The sequence below is a fragment of the Macrobrachium nipponense genome, chromosome 1, assembly GCF_015104395.2.
Source record: "Macrobrachium nipponense isolate FS-2020 chromosome 1, ASM1510439v2, whole genome shotgun sequence".
Lineage (NCBI taxonomy): Eukaryota > Metazoa > Arthropoda > Malacostraca > Decapoda > Palaemonidae > Macrobrachium > Macrobrachium nipponense.
This window is the reverse complement of record NC_087200.1, coordinates 88,795,375-88,811,065: the sequence shown is the minus strand read 5'-3', so window position 1 is coordinate 88,811,065 and position 15,691 is coordinate 88,795,375. Positions and strand designations below refer to the sequence as shown.

The 15,691-nt window shown below is 35.3% G+C and overlaps 1 protein-coding gene across 2 annotated transcripts in view; it reads left to right on the top strand.

The window, feature by feature from the left end:
- Positions 1-15,691, top strand: part of LOC135219441 (leucine-rich repeat serine/threonine-protein kinase 1-like) — a 940,187-nt gene that overhangs the window by 150,794 nt on the left and 773,702 nt on the right. The window contains exon 2 of one of the 2 annotated variants that reach the window (XM_064256225.1): positions 9,764-9,838. The exons of the other annotated variant lie outside the window; for it this stretch is intronic. Within the exon in view, the coding sequence (XP_064112295.1) occupies positions 9,782-9,838 (57 nt within the window). The 5' untranslated portion in view covers positions 9,764-9,781. The remainder of the gene's footprint in view (positions 1-9,763; positions 9,839-15,691) is intronic. 2 annotated transcript variants of the gene reach the window in all.

Here is a 15,691-nt window from a genome sequence, read left to right as displayed (position 1 = left end):
TTTATTTCTGTTGTTATTCGTTATACCTGATGTTAGCTGTAATCGTTTATGGCGCCAGTGATGTACTGAAGTCTCAAACAGTTTAAACTTTTTTATAATTGTTTTGATTGATTGGACATAATATATATTATGATATCCATGCGCAGCAGAAATGAAGCGTTGTATAGATTTTGAAAGCCTTTGATTAATATTGAATTTTTTTTGTGTCATCTTCCTTATCTTGTCAATAATTTAGTCAGTGGTTTAGTAAATCTACATTACAAGATTCTTGCGATGGCATTGTTGTTATTATTTGTATTGGGTCATATGTCTGTGTGTGTGTGTGTGTGTGTTACACTAACAATGAATGGATAAGAATTTCTTTTAATTATGACGTTCATTTTTGCTGAGTTGAGTAATTTTCGTAACGATAACGAATTAGGAGTTTGGCGTGAATTGATACTAAATAAAAAGTGTTAGAAATGCGCTGAAAATCTAAGGGAAGGTCCTGAGTGGGTTATTAATCCTCTAATAAATTATGAGTCACTATTAAGGACTAAAACAAATTCAATGCGTTCAAGGTTTCTATAAATAACGTCATTTTATTTTCAGCGTCCATAGATGATTTATTTCGTTCAAGATTTAGTTACATTTTTGGGGGGTGTTTTACTGTCGATTCATTTTTATTTATGCTGAAAATCACCATTCGCAATTTTCACATTAAAAAATCGCTCATATCGATTTTATTTATGTTTTGTGTGTTCAAGAGCTTTGCCCTGACCTATATATTGAAGTGGGGCTTATATGAGATGTAATCGAATGGGATTTCGGATACTTATTGCTGGAGTGGGCTCTGCGATTATTGAAGAGACTTTCTAGTTCTAGCGAGGTTCTTAGCATTTTTTCACGAGACATTATATTGCAGCGAAGTTTTTCCAGTTTATATTGGTCACTATATTTGGAGTGAAGGCTCAGCGTCTGTATGGGATTATATTTCCAGCTAAGTTGACGTATTTAGGGTGTCATTATATTTCGAGCACGGTATTTTGGAAGTTGAGTGAACTTTTCGTTATTCACCTGCGTGAGTCGAGTTGTAAACCTCCGTGGTTTGAATGCATGGATTTTTTTTTTCTTTTTAAAGAAACTGAACTATCCAGGGTTTTTAGATTCGATAGCAATTTCAGAACAATATATTGTCAAGGATATTTTGTAAGACAAATTTGTCGAAGGTTGATGATTTGAGCTTTTTCAGATTAACCTAAATTCTTTTAAATATATTGTTTATATAGTTTTCGCCTCTGTAGTGCATGAAATATCTACAGGTTTTAGATCGATTTCATAAAATAGTTGATACACAGTTATCCGTGTCGAAAATGATGATAATGGTTGTAGGTCCACAATAATATAGCATGTGAGGGTTGATGGTCGTTAATATAAATATTAATAGCTTTCGAACCTTGCGCTAGGTTCATCTTCAGTCAGGTGAACATTGTGACTTTACAAATTCGTCGAGTTAAACTTCTGAGCAGGATAAGTGTCATTGGTAGTACAATTCCACAACGTTGTGGAATTGTACTGCCACTAACACTTGTCCTGCTCAGAAGTTTATCTCTACGAATTTGTCAAGTCACAATGTTCACTTGACTGAAGATGAACTTAGTGCAAGGTTCGAAAGCTTCTGTTATTTGTTAAACAGTTGTTTTTAAACATGCCACACGTGCTTTATAGCGACACCTGATGTGCATGCCCTCTTGTCTGAACCCACGCTGCTTTAGAAATGGGGAAAAATTTGAATGTATTGTCTAAATGTCAGTAAAATAAAAGACTCTCTTGCGTCTGAATATCTAAATAATTGTGCACTTTTTACTAAGTGTCGGAATAGCAACGAAAAAGTGCTCCTTTAACAGTTATTTATAAACATATATAATTTTATTGCCTAGAGCGACTACCGTCAACATCATAATACACTCCAAAATGTCATTTTACATCTGTGCATGGGCTTCAGTTATGCTTTCATTTTTTGTTTATACTTTTCATAAACTTTTATCGCACGAGGTTTTTCACTTTTATGATATCTTGTTTTCCTCTGGAGCATTTTATTGAAGGATGACAAAGAACCGTGAACTAATGATTTAGGTATCTATGTCAGTCATACCATCGTAGTTGGAGAATTATTTACATAGTTCTGTATGCTAGTGTTTTCAATCTAGAATTTTTATTTTTGTAGTGGTGGGTCAGTATCGATTTCATCCTTTTTGTTTTACTCTGTTGTTGTTGTTGTTGTTGTTGTTGTTTGTGTGTGTTGTTGTTGTTGCGTGTGGTGTGGTGTGTTGTGTGTGTGTGTCTTGGTGTATGTTTGGTTTGGGGGTGTGTGTTGTGTTGTGTCCGTACGCATGTCTGTATTTTTATGTGGTTAGTATGTATTGAGCGAGGACAATCAGAGAACAAAACATAAGCAGAGGACTGCAAAATATCCAGAAATTTGTGAGAGTTGTGAGATTCTGAATGTGACAACGATTGCAACGCTATAAAGTTGGGATTCCATAGCAACTGCAACATTTCCTCTGCCGTCAAAGAGAGCTGGATACGATCTGTCAGCAACAGTATTCGACCTTCCGTTAAGTTTATTACAGGGACGGTTTGCAACGATATTTACTTATCTCTTCGAAGGTCTGTCCGTATATCAGCGGTCGATGGAGAGATGTTCTGCGAAAAAAACAACTTTAACCGAGTGATTTATATTTAGGTTAAATTTAGTCTGCAGTTGCTGTATAAAAGAGCCGCGTAAATTTCTTGCTAAATTATTGAGGCTACAAATTCATTCATATATATATATATATATATATATATATAATATATATATATATATAATATATATATATATATATTATACTATATATATGTGTGTGTGTGTGTGTGTGTGTCTGTGTGTGTAGTACAGTTTTCATATATACGTAGAGCATTGTATGCAATGAATAAATATAGCTCTTTATATGTATGCACGAATATAGTTTGAAATATATCTGAAAGTAGCTGTACACTCATTGGTACATGTTTGTGTATATTTTTTTCAGACGAATGAAAGTAGAATGCTTATTCTTGAATAATGGATGGTATTCTTCAGAATACACTGTACTGAGAGAGAGAGAGAGAGAGAGAGAGAGAGAGAGGAGAGAGAGAGAGACGGACGAGAGAGCAGGAGAGAGAGAAATTGGTGTGTCAGGAGATACAACAATTGTAACTAGCTTTAATCGTCCTAAGTGATATATCTTATAAACATACTGGGCGGGGGAAAAACAAGTTAGTTGTCCATAATGCTTATTACCGTGACAAATGTCAATTTGTGTTTGTAGATAATAGATTTGTTCAGTGTTTCCTTAATTTATCGGTTTATGAAAATACATGTGCGCATTTATATTGTGTAAATGTGTAAATGTGTGCGTCTTGCAGTCTCCAGGTATCACATCAAAGGTTTACAGAATTAATAAAGGGGATCTTATAGATAGTCGTACTCATGCAAATCTATTTATGAATTATTTTAATTATCATTTTTGTTCTGAAATCTTTATTCTGCCGCATACTCCTTTCTTTTGTAATATTTTTTTTTTTTATCGTGAGGAACGCAAGGGAAGAAACTCTCTCTCTCTCTCTCTCTCTCTCTCTCTCTCTCTCTCTCTCTCTCTCTCTCTCTCTCCAGGAACTGCATCAAGTGAAATCATCCAAACCTTTTAAGAAGCAATAGAGAACTTTATAGTTTGGGCAGTAAGAGGTTCGGAATAGCAAATGAAAGTGAAGCTTATGTCTTTGCCGCTGGAGTATGTTGAGCTTCCCCTTATCCGTTCAAGAGACGATCATTGCCTTCTCTTTGATGTCTTTGCTTTCTTGATGGTCGTACTGAATTGCGTTCCGGTGATTTGAGATTTTTTTTGTCTTTGATAGGATTTTTCTAAATTCATACATATATGCTTTCACACATATACATAGATACATACATACATACATACATACATACACACACACAACAGATATATATATATATATATATATATATATATATTTATGTATATATATATATATATATATATATATATATATATATATATATATATATATATATATATATATATATATGGTGAAGAAGATTAAGGGCTGGAATACGGTGGGATTCGCATTTTGCTTTAATCGCACGTTTCATAACAACATTGCCCTTAATCTTTTTCGTTGTGTGAAGTTGAATAAGCCGTTCCCATGTCGCGTCTGATCTGTGTTGTATACACACACACACACACACACACACACACACACACACACACACATATATATATATATATATATATTATATATATATATATACTATATATATATATATATATATATATATATATATATGTGTGTGTGTGTGTGTGTGTTTCGGCTTTATTTCCAAGCCATTGACAAAGGACTGATACATAGTATTAGAGTTCACAAGTATATATACTACAGAGACAGTACTGACGAACATACACACAACCGTTTGAGACTGCAGATCCATCCACCGGCAGGTGTCAAAGTAGGAGTGGCTTTCAAAAATCATTTGGCTAAAATTTACTGTAAATTCTCAAGGGATACTACCGATAAGGGTACCCACCGTAGGAGACAACAAGTCCACACCTGACAGGTGTCAGGGAGGCGGGGTTGGACATCTCATTACCATTACTGCCCCCTTACTGTCTTTACAAATATAATAATCCTATTTCCGTACACCTCTACTGACTTCCTTAAAATTTAAACCGTTTACAAATTTCTTTTAATATTAACGGATCAAGTTTATACATTCCTTGACTGATGTTCATAGTATTGTTGTAACTTTCTTTTATAAAGCTAGATTCAATACTTGTTGTCTCCTATGATTGGGTACCCTTATCGGTAGTATCCCTTGAGAATTTATCGTAAATTTTAGCCAAATGATTTTTAAAAGCCACACCTACCTTGACACCTGCCTGTGGGTGGATCTGCAGTTTCAAACGGTTGTGTGTATCTTCGTCAGTACTGTCTCTGTAGTATATATACTTGTAAACTCTAATACTATGTATCAGTTCTTTGCCAATGGCTTGGAAATAAAGCTGAAACCGGTCAGGACCTACACCCTATCTCTTATTTTTCACCTGTGGATATGTTATATTATATATATATATATATATATATATATATATATATATATATATATATATATTATTAGATAACACAAACACACACACACACACATATATATATATATATATATATATATATATATATATATATATATATATATATATATATATATATATATATAATAGAAGATTACAAGTTTGAATCCTGTCAGAGTCGCCAGTGTAATGGCCTCGTTATTCAAGATCAGCAGGTTCAAAATAAAAAATGATTGACGAAAAGTGAGACGAATCGAGGAGTTGGACTGAACAAAACAGAAAAATAACCCTAATATTAATTTATATACAAGTTAATTTACATTATGTACAATTGAGATCAGGTTTTGGTTGAAAAAATAGAATATGATCATATACCAAAATAATCAATAAATCCATCAAGTCAATGAATAAACTACATAAATGAATTACTAGTGAACACAGCGCTAAACCAGAGCTTGTTCGACACCACAATAAAAATAATGACACCAAAAATGAAAGATTTCAATAAAAGAAAAACAAGTGTTCAAACCAGAAGCATAAATCATAATCGATAATAAAACACAAATAGGCAGCATGATAATTAAAATACCAGACACAATACCCAAAATAGACAAATTCACAAGAATTATCATAAACACAGAGACGGAAGAGTCCTCATCCTCCCATTGAAATAAAAAAAGACTTCCAGCTGCTCCAGTAATTCCATTCACCCATGCTGATGTTACCTTCTCAGCTGAGGTTTCCCAGAACCTCTCAGATCGTCATCCAAAACCTATCTACTGCTGTCACTCCATGACAGAAGTCACCTCGTCACCTTGACAATAAACACTCGAGTGTGGGAGAAACAATGAAATAATCGTAATGATTATTTCAACTAAATAACGACCAATCGTTGTAATATATATATATATATATATATATATATATATATATATATATATATATATATATATATTAAAAATGTGTGTATGTACTATGTTTGTGTTTGTGCATGTGTTGCACGTGTGTTTGTTTTCTCCTATTCTTTGAACTTTTTCCTGAAATTAATGTTATTATGTCTTATTGTTAAGAACAAGGAAATGATCTGCATAGGTGTTCTCTGTATTTCCAGAAATTGCTTAGGTCATTTTGGAGAAATATTTATTTCATATTTGGTGGATAATGAGTCGCTTAGATATTCAAGTTTATTTTTTCGAAAATGCAAGTTCTAAAGATGAAGGAAGTTAGGAAGATTCACTCTCTCTCTCTCTCTCTCTCTCTCTCTCTCTCTCTCTCTCTCTCTCTCTCTCCTCTCTCTACTACATATATATATATATATATATATATATATATATATATATATATATATATGTGTGTGTGTGTGTGTATGTATATATATGTATGTATAAATGAGATTGAAAGCAATAAGATTACGTTAAATTCAACGTTATCGACATATAATCAGCTGGATTATTCAGGCGATTGAACTTAGTTGCTGGAAAGGTCACGGTCCAGACAGCTAGTAAACACTCCGCTGATGCTATGGGTAAAGACGTAGGGAGAGAGGTCAGTCAGTTTGTTTTCCTGATCTCTGGAAGTCTGTGTGTGTTTGCTTGTGTGTGTTATTGAATCCTCATTCTTTTAACATAGCTCGATTAAATGGCACTTGCTTTTGTTGTAGAAAGCTATATTTTGTAACTTGAAATGTACATTTTATCAGTTTGTGTACTTGTTTATTTTGATTTTTAACTTTGCCCTTACGTTCTTTCAGCTGTGGGATTCACCATTTTTATGAGGTACTAACGCAAGAACTGTCTATTATAGATGTTGTTGACGATATTCGAAATGGAATTTGGAATCAAAGATGTAAAATGAAGACTATATATTTAGCATAGTTACCCTTTGAAAATTCTTTTTATCGTTTTCTGTGTGGAAGTACGTTTTCTTCGATACATGCTTTAATATCTACGTAGAACTTGTTTGGTTGGATGATTTTTCTAAAATATATATTGCAGTTGTGTACAGGGTTTAATTGAATATTTTTTCATGTCATTGCTATTTTATGAAACTAAAAATAGAAAGCATATAAAAAGTACCGTTTATTTGAGGACTGACATACTTATTTTAAGTAATATTGTATGTAATCTATGCCCTGTATGGTTATTTGTATTTTGAGCAATATTGTTGTGTTGATATCAGACTTGTCATAATCGACGTTCATGCATAAATTTATTTCTTTAATGTATGTCCAAGATTAAATAAAGAGCTAGATAAAGGGAAAACCAGAACTAATGGAAGAAGTGAGTTACTGTAATATTTAATATATGGCGAGGAACCTGGCTGTTTGTTGTGATATTTTTATAGTCTATAGGTATGTAACAAAAAAAAAAAAAAAAAAAAAAAAAATACCCAATGCCCCAGATAAAGAAATATGGGTAACTCGAAGGCACTGTGAAGAAAATTCTCTCTCCCAAGCTGCTGACTGTGGTATTTAAGATAAAAAATCCCCTGGTGAAGGATCGTTACTAATAGTATTATTATTGTCAGTGAAAAAAAAAAAAGTATACTATAAGCCGTATATTACAGATATGAAAGTTCTCTTTGCCAATAGAATGCAGTGCTCCTGTAGGTATTTAAGCTTTTGAATACCGTTTTATATATACATGTATATACATACATATATTATATATATATTCAGTTGTATCCACATAGGAAAATGAAAAAAGGTATATCTCAGAAAATGCCCAACAGTTTCGTCCTCCAATGGACCTCTTCTTGGAGCCTTCTTTCCTTAATAAACGCCAAGAGAGGTCCATTGGAGGGACGAAATGTTGGGCATTTTCTGAGATATACCTTTTTTCATTTTCCTATGTGGAATACAACTGAATTACTATCTTCGTGCCTAAGAAGATTACCAGTACTATATATATATATATATATTATTATATATATATATATATATATAGTGGAATGTATATGTATATTAGGTATTTTACCTGACCAGTGCACTTTATTCTTGGGTAAGGAGCAAATATTAGATTTTACACTGAGGGGTGTAGGAAAGCTTACCATGAAACTTCAAATCTGACTCAGGGTACTGATTCAGGTAAAAATAGGGCGCTGATTCAGGTAAAAACACAAATAGTTAAATCTGAGCTGAAGGCCTTACTTCAGGCGGGAAAGTTGTAGATAAACACTTAGGTCACGTAAAATCACTTATATTTACATTCAAAAAATTTACTCAGAAGAATGTGGAAATTCGAAACAGACGGGTAAAAGATTCCTGTCGAACCACTTAATTTGTAATAGAATGAGGAAAAATCCTCTTCAAAGAACACCATAGAGTGTGAGAGCATGCAGTGGTTAGGATCACGGCACAAGCACAAGGTGAGCAGCTAGCATCTCCTTCTGCCATCGAGAACGCATTCGGTTATTTACAAAAAAAGGTAGCGCAATTAAAGAGAATCGAGGGGGTGCATGGAAGGTGCCAAAGCAACTCTATGCTAAGCACTGGTAAACACTTATGAATTCAGGAAATTTATTCACTGCACTAATGAATTCGGGTCTCTGTGCAAATCGCACTTTAGAAATGAATATAAATGCAGCAGAAGAATAAAAGAATCGTGATTGATTCAAAACCTCATTTCTGGTTTAAGGGGGTTTGCACTGTAAAAAAACTAAGGTTCGAAACAGCCACATGGAGAAAGGGTCAGACTGTAAGGAAGCGTGTCGAAGGGGAAGTGTCTGGATTCTGATACCAAGGCGGATCTGAGCTCTTAGGCCTTCTCTTGGATTAAGATTCCTCATGCTCTCAGATGGCATTACGTACCGTGATATCGGCCCTCGTGGCCAAGAGGGCAGCCAGTCACACGGCGGGATTGCGACCTTGGGACAGTGTCACTTATAGGAAGTATTTCCCAGCTTTCTTTTTAAGCTTAATTTCCTTCACCAGCTCGTCTACGCCTCCTTCAAGGATTAGGTCTCCAAAAGGGAGTAACTGGAAGAAGGGCCTCGAAACAGTCACTAGGCCAAGGAAGAGATGAAAATATCTCCAAAAGGGTGATTGATGAGAGATTTTGAGAAGGGGTGATTTGTTTTCCTACAACCTTCCTTTGTTAGGCAGTGGGGTTATTAATGTAATAAAAAAAACAAGCCAAGTTTATGAGGTTTTGCTGTACGTTATTGCAAAGTTTAGAGGGCATGGTGACTTAGAAAGAGTTTTCCCTCATAATAAATAATAATAATAATAATAATAATAATAATAATAATAATAATAATATAGTATATGGTGGACATTCGCGTTAAAAGATTGGAGTTTGTAGAGGCATTGGTTAATATTGCAGTGGAAAGAACTGCGGCTTTATTCTTTAAATATTTATTAACCCATCTGAACCAATCAAATTTTTAAGATTTTCTCTTGCAATATTATAATAATAATAATAATAATAATAATAATAATAATAATAATAATAATAATAAAAGTCTCTTATCTTTACTATCCACTAATTATCAAATAGTTAAAAGATAAAGCTTGTTGCAGGTATTTAGGTATGTTTAACATTAAAATTTCTTACACTAATTTTTTGTATAACATTTAAAATTTCTTATACTTATTTTGGTCATTTCTGTATTTTCAGTCGGTGCGTGGGAGGGACATGGCGTCCCACTCCCCCGACGATACCGAGGACTTCCCCGGCAGGCTCCTTCATCAGGTAATGATATTTATGTATATATGAAATTGATATGTGTACAGTTATATAAATGTGGATACGTCTTTCAAAAGTATCCCTCAGGAGAAGTGGAACATACATCCTGCCTATGTGAACTCTCATGAGAGACTGAGAGTTTCCAGCCCTGTGATTGGCTTATCAACATTCAATCGCGAACGTCGTAAGGGACTGGCCTAGACATCAAATGCACGGGTGCTGTGAATCTACTATAGTAAGATGTTAAAGACTGGCGAGTATGTCATGCCCATACCCAAGGTCTTTTAAATATACTCGGAGTATATTTAAAGGACCTTGCCCATACCCTTGAGAGGACGTTTTTCAAGACAAAGGAATAATTGTCCGTATACGATAAGGTGATCGAGTATTGTGAAGAAAATACGTGAACATGGCTGAGCTCAAGAAACCAGAGATGGTATCTGGCAGGGTATTAATGGACAGGGTGGGAAAACAGTAAAAGGTCGTCAATAATAGCTCTAGGGAATAAGTGTATTAGGAAACGGTGTTCATCATGATCCAGATGTACTCGGGGTATGAGGGCAAAATGGAATATCTGTATGTGACTTGAATTATATGTAGTACATATATAATGGAACTGATATAGAAAGTGTAGGAAAGGTTCCATTCATTTGCTGAATAAGAAAGGATGTAAAGTCGAAAAATAGGTGTATAGAGATAGAGAAATGTAGGATAAAAACTTGAGCAAAGCTGAAAAGGATTACTTTGGTGTCCTGAGTTGGGTTCTCTTCGTGAAGTGATAAAGGCTGTGGAATGTTGTCTAGAATGAAGTCGATTAGGATTTTGAAAGTACTCTCTGCAGCCAAAGTCGAAGTGCATTGTCAAGTTATGTGAAGAAGTTAACGTAAAGCTGATGGTTGTATGAATCCACAGAAAATCTACTACTATTAGTATTATTATTATTATTATTATTATTATTATTATTATTATTATTATTATGATGATGATGATGATGATGTTACACGAAGGTTCTATTCCTCATTTGGAACATCAGCAGGACAGATACTTGTGTTTGTTACTATCTGCATTCCTGTTGTTGTTTTTCGCATGTTTGTATATGTATGTATACGAAATGAAGTGTCGACTATCACCTGAGCTCCGATCTGTTTTCCATATTTACCCTTGCATTTTTTTAATGAATAATGATGCTAACAACTCCCTGTTTTTTTTTCAAGTTTGAAATTAACAAGCTTTCTCTCACAATTAACAAGGGGATACAGAATATTTTTCACTTGGGATAATTACTCAGCTTAACCTTTCCTTTTTTTATGTAGTCCCTAGTTTCAGAGGTTTTATTTGTAGTTTTTATTTATTTATTATTATTTTTTTTCTTTTTGCAAACTTAGGGCCGAGTGCGATACGATTCTCATAGTTGCTTAACAATAATTAATTTTTGTTTTCATTTTAAGTGCTTTCATGAAGTTTGCTTCTTTCGTTGTATATATTAGTGGCAGTTTTACACTTGGGCATTTTATAAAATTTAAGTTTTGAGTTTCCCAGTATTTTCATCCTTTGTCTTTACTGTACGGAACATGAAACTAAGTATCAAGGTCCAATTTCTTTGGTTAAGTTTAATAAACTTATGAATGAATTTGTTGTGTATATTTGCGCTAAGTTTTTAGTTTGTTTTACTGCAGAGACTTGCAGTTGTGACACCATTGAATAAATTATAAATCGAAAATGTTTTCTATTTGATAGTAGTTCTTATAATACTCTGCGTGCTATGCTTTCACGTCTAAGGTAGGTATTACACGGTGATGATAGATGGATGATACAAGCTTTAAATCTCTTGATGAACAGGAGAACTGTGTTGCAGCTGCGACAATGAAGTCTCCTCGTAATGCTAAGTGGGGAACAGACTGGCAGACGCTAAGTTTGCCTGATATTGAAACCGGTAAAGTTATGGTTCCTTGACCTTAAATAGTAGAGTTTAATCCGTTGCAAAACCGCGCAAGAGTCCACCATGGTACTACATCCACTGCAGTACTGCATAGTCATCCCAACCTTCCAGCCATCTAACTTCCCTGGTTGGGGTCTGAAGTTTACAGAAAATCTCTCCTGCGAGATGATGATCATTTAAATAATATACAAAGAAATGAGACTGGAATTTTATTTTCTATGGTGGCATGCAGTTTCCTCTAGTTATGTTTTGAGACGTAATGTGCCATCAGCAATAACAAGAAAAAAATGCGCCGAAGTGGAGCAATCGAGTTTTCTGTACAGCGTATAATCAAGGTCACCGAAAATAGATTTATCTTTCGGTGGTGTCGGTACAATGCTCTATGAGCCGCGGCCCATGAAACTCTGCCGGCCGTGGTAGCCTGTGTTGTTGCGTTGTCAGAAGTACGTTCATAGCTAAATTTAACTTAAATGAATTTAAAACTACCGAGGCTAGAGGGCTTCAATTTGGTATGTTTGGTGATTCATATACCAATATGCATCCCGCTAGCCTCAGTAGTTTTTAAGATCTGGCGGTCGACAGAAAAAAGTGCGGACCTATAAACAAAGCCGGTACAATAGTTTTCTTTTCAGAAAACAAAAACAATCAATCCTTTTATACATTGTCATGTTCTTTTATATTCCCAGTCTTGTCCCCACTTCCCGTCCATCCATTTGCTTATGATCAGTTAACAAGTCTAATCTTGGTTCATTTCAATATTTCTGTTAAAGTAATAGTAACAATATTTATTTCAAGACATGTCAGTACATAGGGAAAAATATGCATTTTTCAAAATGAAAAAGTTGCAGAGAAAGTAAAGGGAAATCGAATGAGAGATAAGAAGAAACGTTACGATTCCGTTGTAGAAAACAGTCGAGCTAAAGATGCGCGTCCACTAAGTAAGAGGAAAAGGCGAAGGAAACGAGAAGGCATTTTTTTCACGTCCAGTTGGAGGAGTAAGAAGAGCCCTTTTTCCCCAAAGACAGATAAGAGTCCATCCCATGTGTATGTTCTCTTAACGGAGTGAAAGTGCAACAAACGCTCGGTCATTAGGGTGTTTGTTCGCTGGAGGTTGCAGGAGGAAGCTCGACACTAGCTCATTGTCCTTACGTGTTTGTGTTTGGCAAGGGTCAATCGCCCTGAAAGCGCCTCGCTTATTACATCGAACACCTGAAACCGTTGAAGCTCGGTCAGGTTGGATTCCCGGATACCGGAGGTGAACGGTTGTCAGGCGCGATTTTCGTCCTTTTTATGCGGCGTCTATTGTAGCTCGTCTTCGTAACGCGACACATTACTTGGGCTTCTCTCTCTTCTCTCTCTCTCTCTCTTTCTCTCTCTCTCTCTCTCTCTGTACGCTTCGCTTTGCTTCAGATTCAGGAAGTGACAGGAAACATATTTGTTTATCGTATTTTGATAAGATGAGTTCCATGGCAAAGCATGGCAGGAACAAAGACTTGACGAATTTCGGTGATAACTGGGTTATTCGCCGTACAAAGCCCGGGAAATCGATGCGAATTGATATCACTAGTTTCACATGATTTAATATCTGGTGTTGTATGTTTGTCAGTTTTCAGCCCTGTGCTTGCGTGGTTGTAAGGTTTGATACGTTTACATGTTACCTCGTGCCCTGGTATTTTGATTATGCACATTAAATGCCAATCAGAGTTTCAGTTAATGCATAAGGCATAGGTCACACCTGAAATGATGTCACCTACTTGGTTAACAGGTGTTATTCTTAATTGAAACCTCGCTGCTTCGTCGTCTGTGTACACTTTGTACATAATGTTGCTTTCTTTGCTCTCTTGCATCGAAATATCTTGCAGTTAAAGGAATATAAACAGGCATTGCTATTTATCTTCGATTTTATTCATAAAAACATTTTTCATTTTAAATGGCAGTTTTCGATAATGTCATGAGAACCAACCGAATAAACAAGGTGCTGGCAGATATTTTGAGTTGCCATATTGGGATTAAGCCTGGATGTTTTTTCTCCTTGGTGGTCGAGGGTAGGGGATTGGGGAGAGGAGTGGGGAGGAAGGAGAGAGGAGGAAGAATACTGGTGGTGGTGGTGGTGGAGAGCTGCTGGTGGTGGCGGCAAGAAGAGAGAGAGAGGGAGAGAGACGCGAGTTACACCGAGTGCTCCTTCTCCCCTCATGCACAGACGTTCACGAGGGGAACCCGAGTGAGAGTGTGTTTGACAGGAAGCGAAAATTTCTTTCTTGAGGCTGTGCGGAAACCTTGTTATTTCGCGTTTCAGAAATTGGAAGAATAAGCAATACATTGAATTTTCTGTAGTGATGAACGATTTTGCAGTGCCATTTTGTGAAGTGAAATTGTCATGAAGAGCCAGCTGTGAAGTTACTGATTACCTTCATGGAACGGTATCAGTTATATTGGTACTAACGAGAAAAAAAAATTAGAAAGTGACAGTTCTTCATTGGCATCCGAAATGTGGCTTACAGATCTGAGTGTTACTTGTTCTTGTGTGTGTGTGTGTGTGTGTGTGTGTGTGTGTGTGTGTGTATATATATATATATATATATATATATATATTATATATATATATATATATATATATATATCTAATAAAAGAGCCCATAACAACACCAAAATATAGAGAGAAAAGTACTATATTTCAAAGACTGCTGTCTCTGAAATATAGTACTTTTCGCTCTATATTTTGGTGTTTTATGGGCTCCTTTTATTAGATGGAATTCTGTTGTAACAGAACATTTTCACCAGTCATATATATATATATATATATATATATATATATATATATATATTATATATATATATATTGATTATTGATTGTAGTGAAGTGTTGTACGTACATAATCTTCGACATATTTTCCCGTTTTTTATTCGTTATTTTGATTAACTAAGTTTAGGAAAGTTATCTTCCTTTCGAGCAAACGAAATCATGGTTTAGTTTTTTATATCACTGAACTTACCATAGTTCAAGCAGTGTTGAATTTGCGTGAATTAAAAAAAACATCGTATTTATGCAGGTTATTAACGCAAGGGGCATTTAAGTGATGAGAGATTTAATAGCGCCTTTTATTCGGTGTGTGAAAGTCATATAAATTTCGGTATACGTATTAATGTTAATTTTCAGTGATCATGTTCACGGGTTTATGTACGAGTAAATAGTAATGCTGGTCCTCAAAACGATGACTGACAGGCGATAGTTGTGGCAGTGATATCGAATGTAGTGCTTTTTTCCTCTTTATAGTATGCTAAATGATACTAGGAAGATGAAAGGAAAATAATTCCATCTTCATTCTGGGACGACAAAGAGCGAGTTATCCAGAGTAAAGAGATGAAATGGGAACTGAGGGAAAATGTGTAGAGCCACTTGATATTTTTAGCTAACAAGCCGACGTTGAAAACTTGTGGATAAATTCTTTTGAAGTATTTATCATTTGATTGGTTTAATTCTGTATTTTAATATTACAAGCAATAGAAAAATATGTGGGATAAATGTATCACATCGCTGCCGTAATGTTATCATCAACATTCGACAAGGATGCCGTAATGCAATCCTTTTGTATCCTCATTAGTTGATGGTGTTCCTCCACTTCATGATGAGGGCGTGGGTATTGTCTCTCTTGTGATCCCTGATACGCGTTACACACGGGAATTCGATACGTCACTGGGAAGGTTTCATTCATCTAATGGCCACGCCTCCACTCGGGTCATTTGCTCTTAGGCATTGCATGGACGCCCTGCTTCGTGTCTGTTGCTCAGGGGAGAGGGAAAGGGTGTACATAAAATGGATAAAGGAGAGAGAGAGAGAGAGAGAGAGAGAGAGATAGAGAGTGTGGCATAACTTTCCATTCATTATCGCATAATGTCCTGTAAAGGGGTGTGCCGTCAAT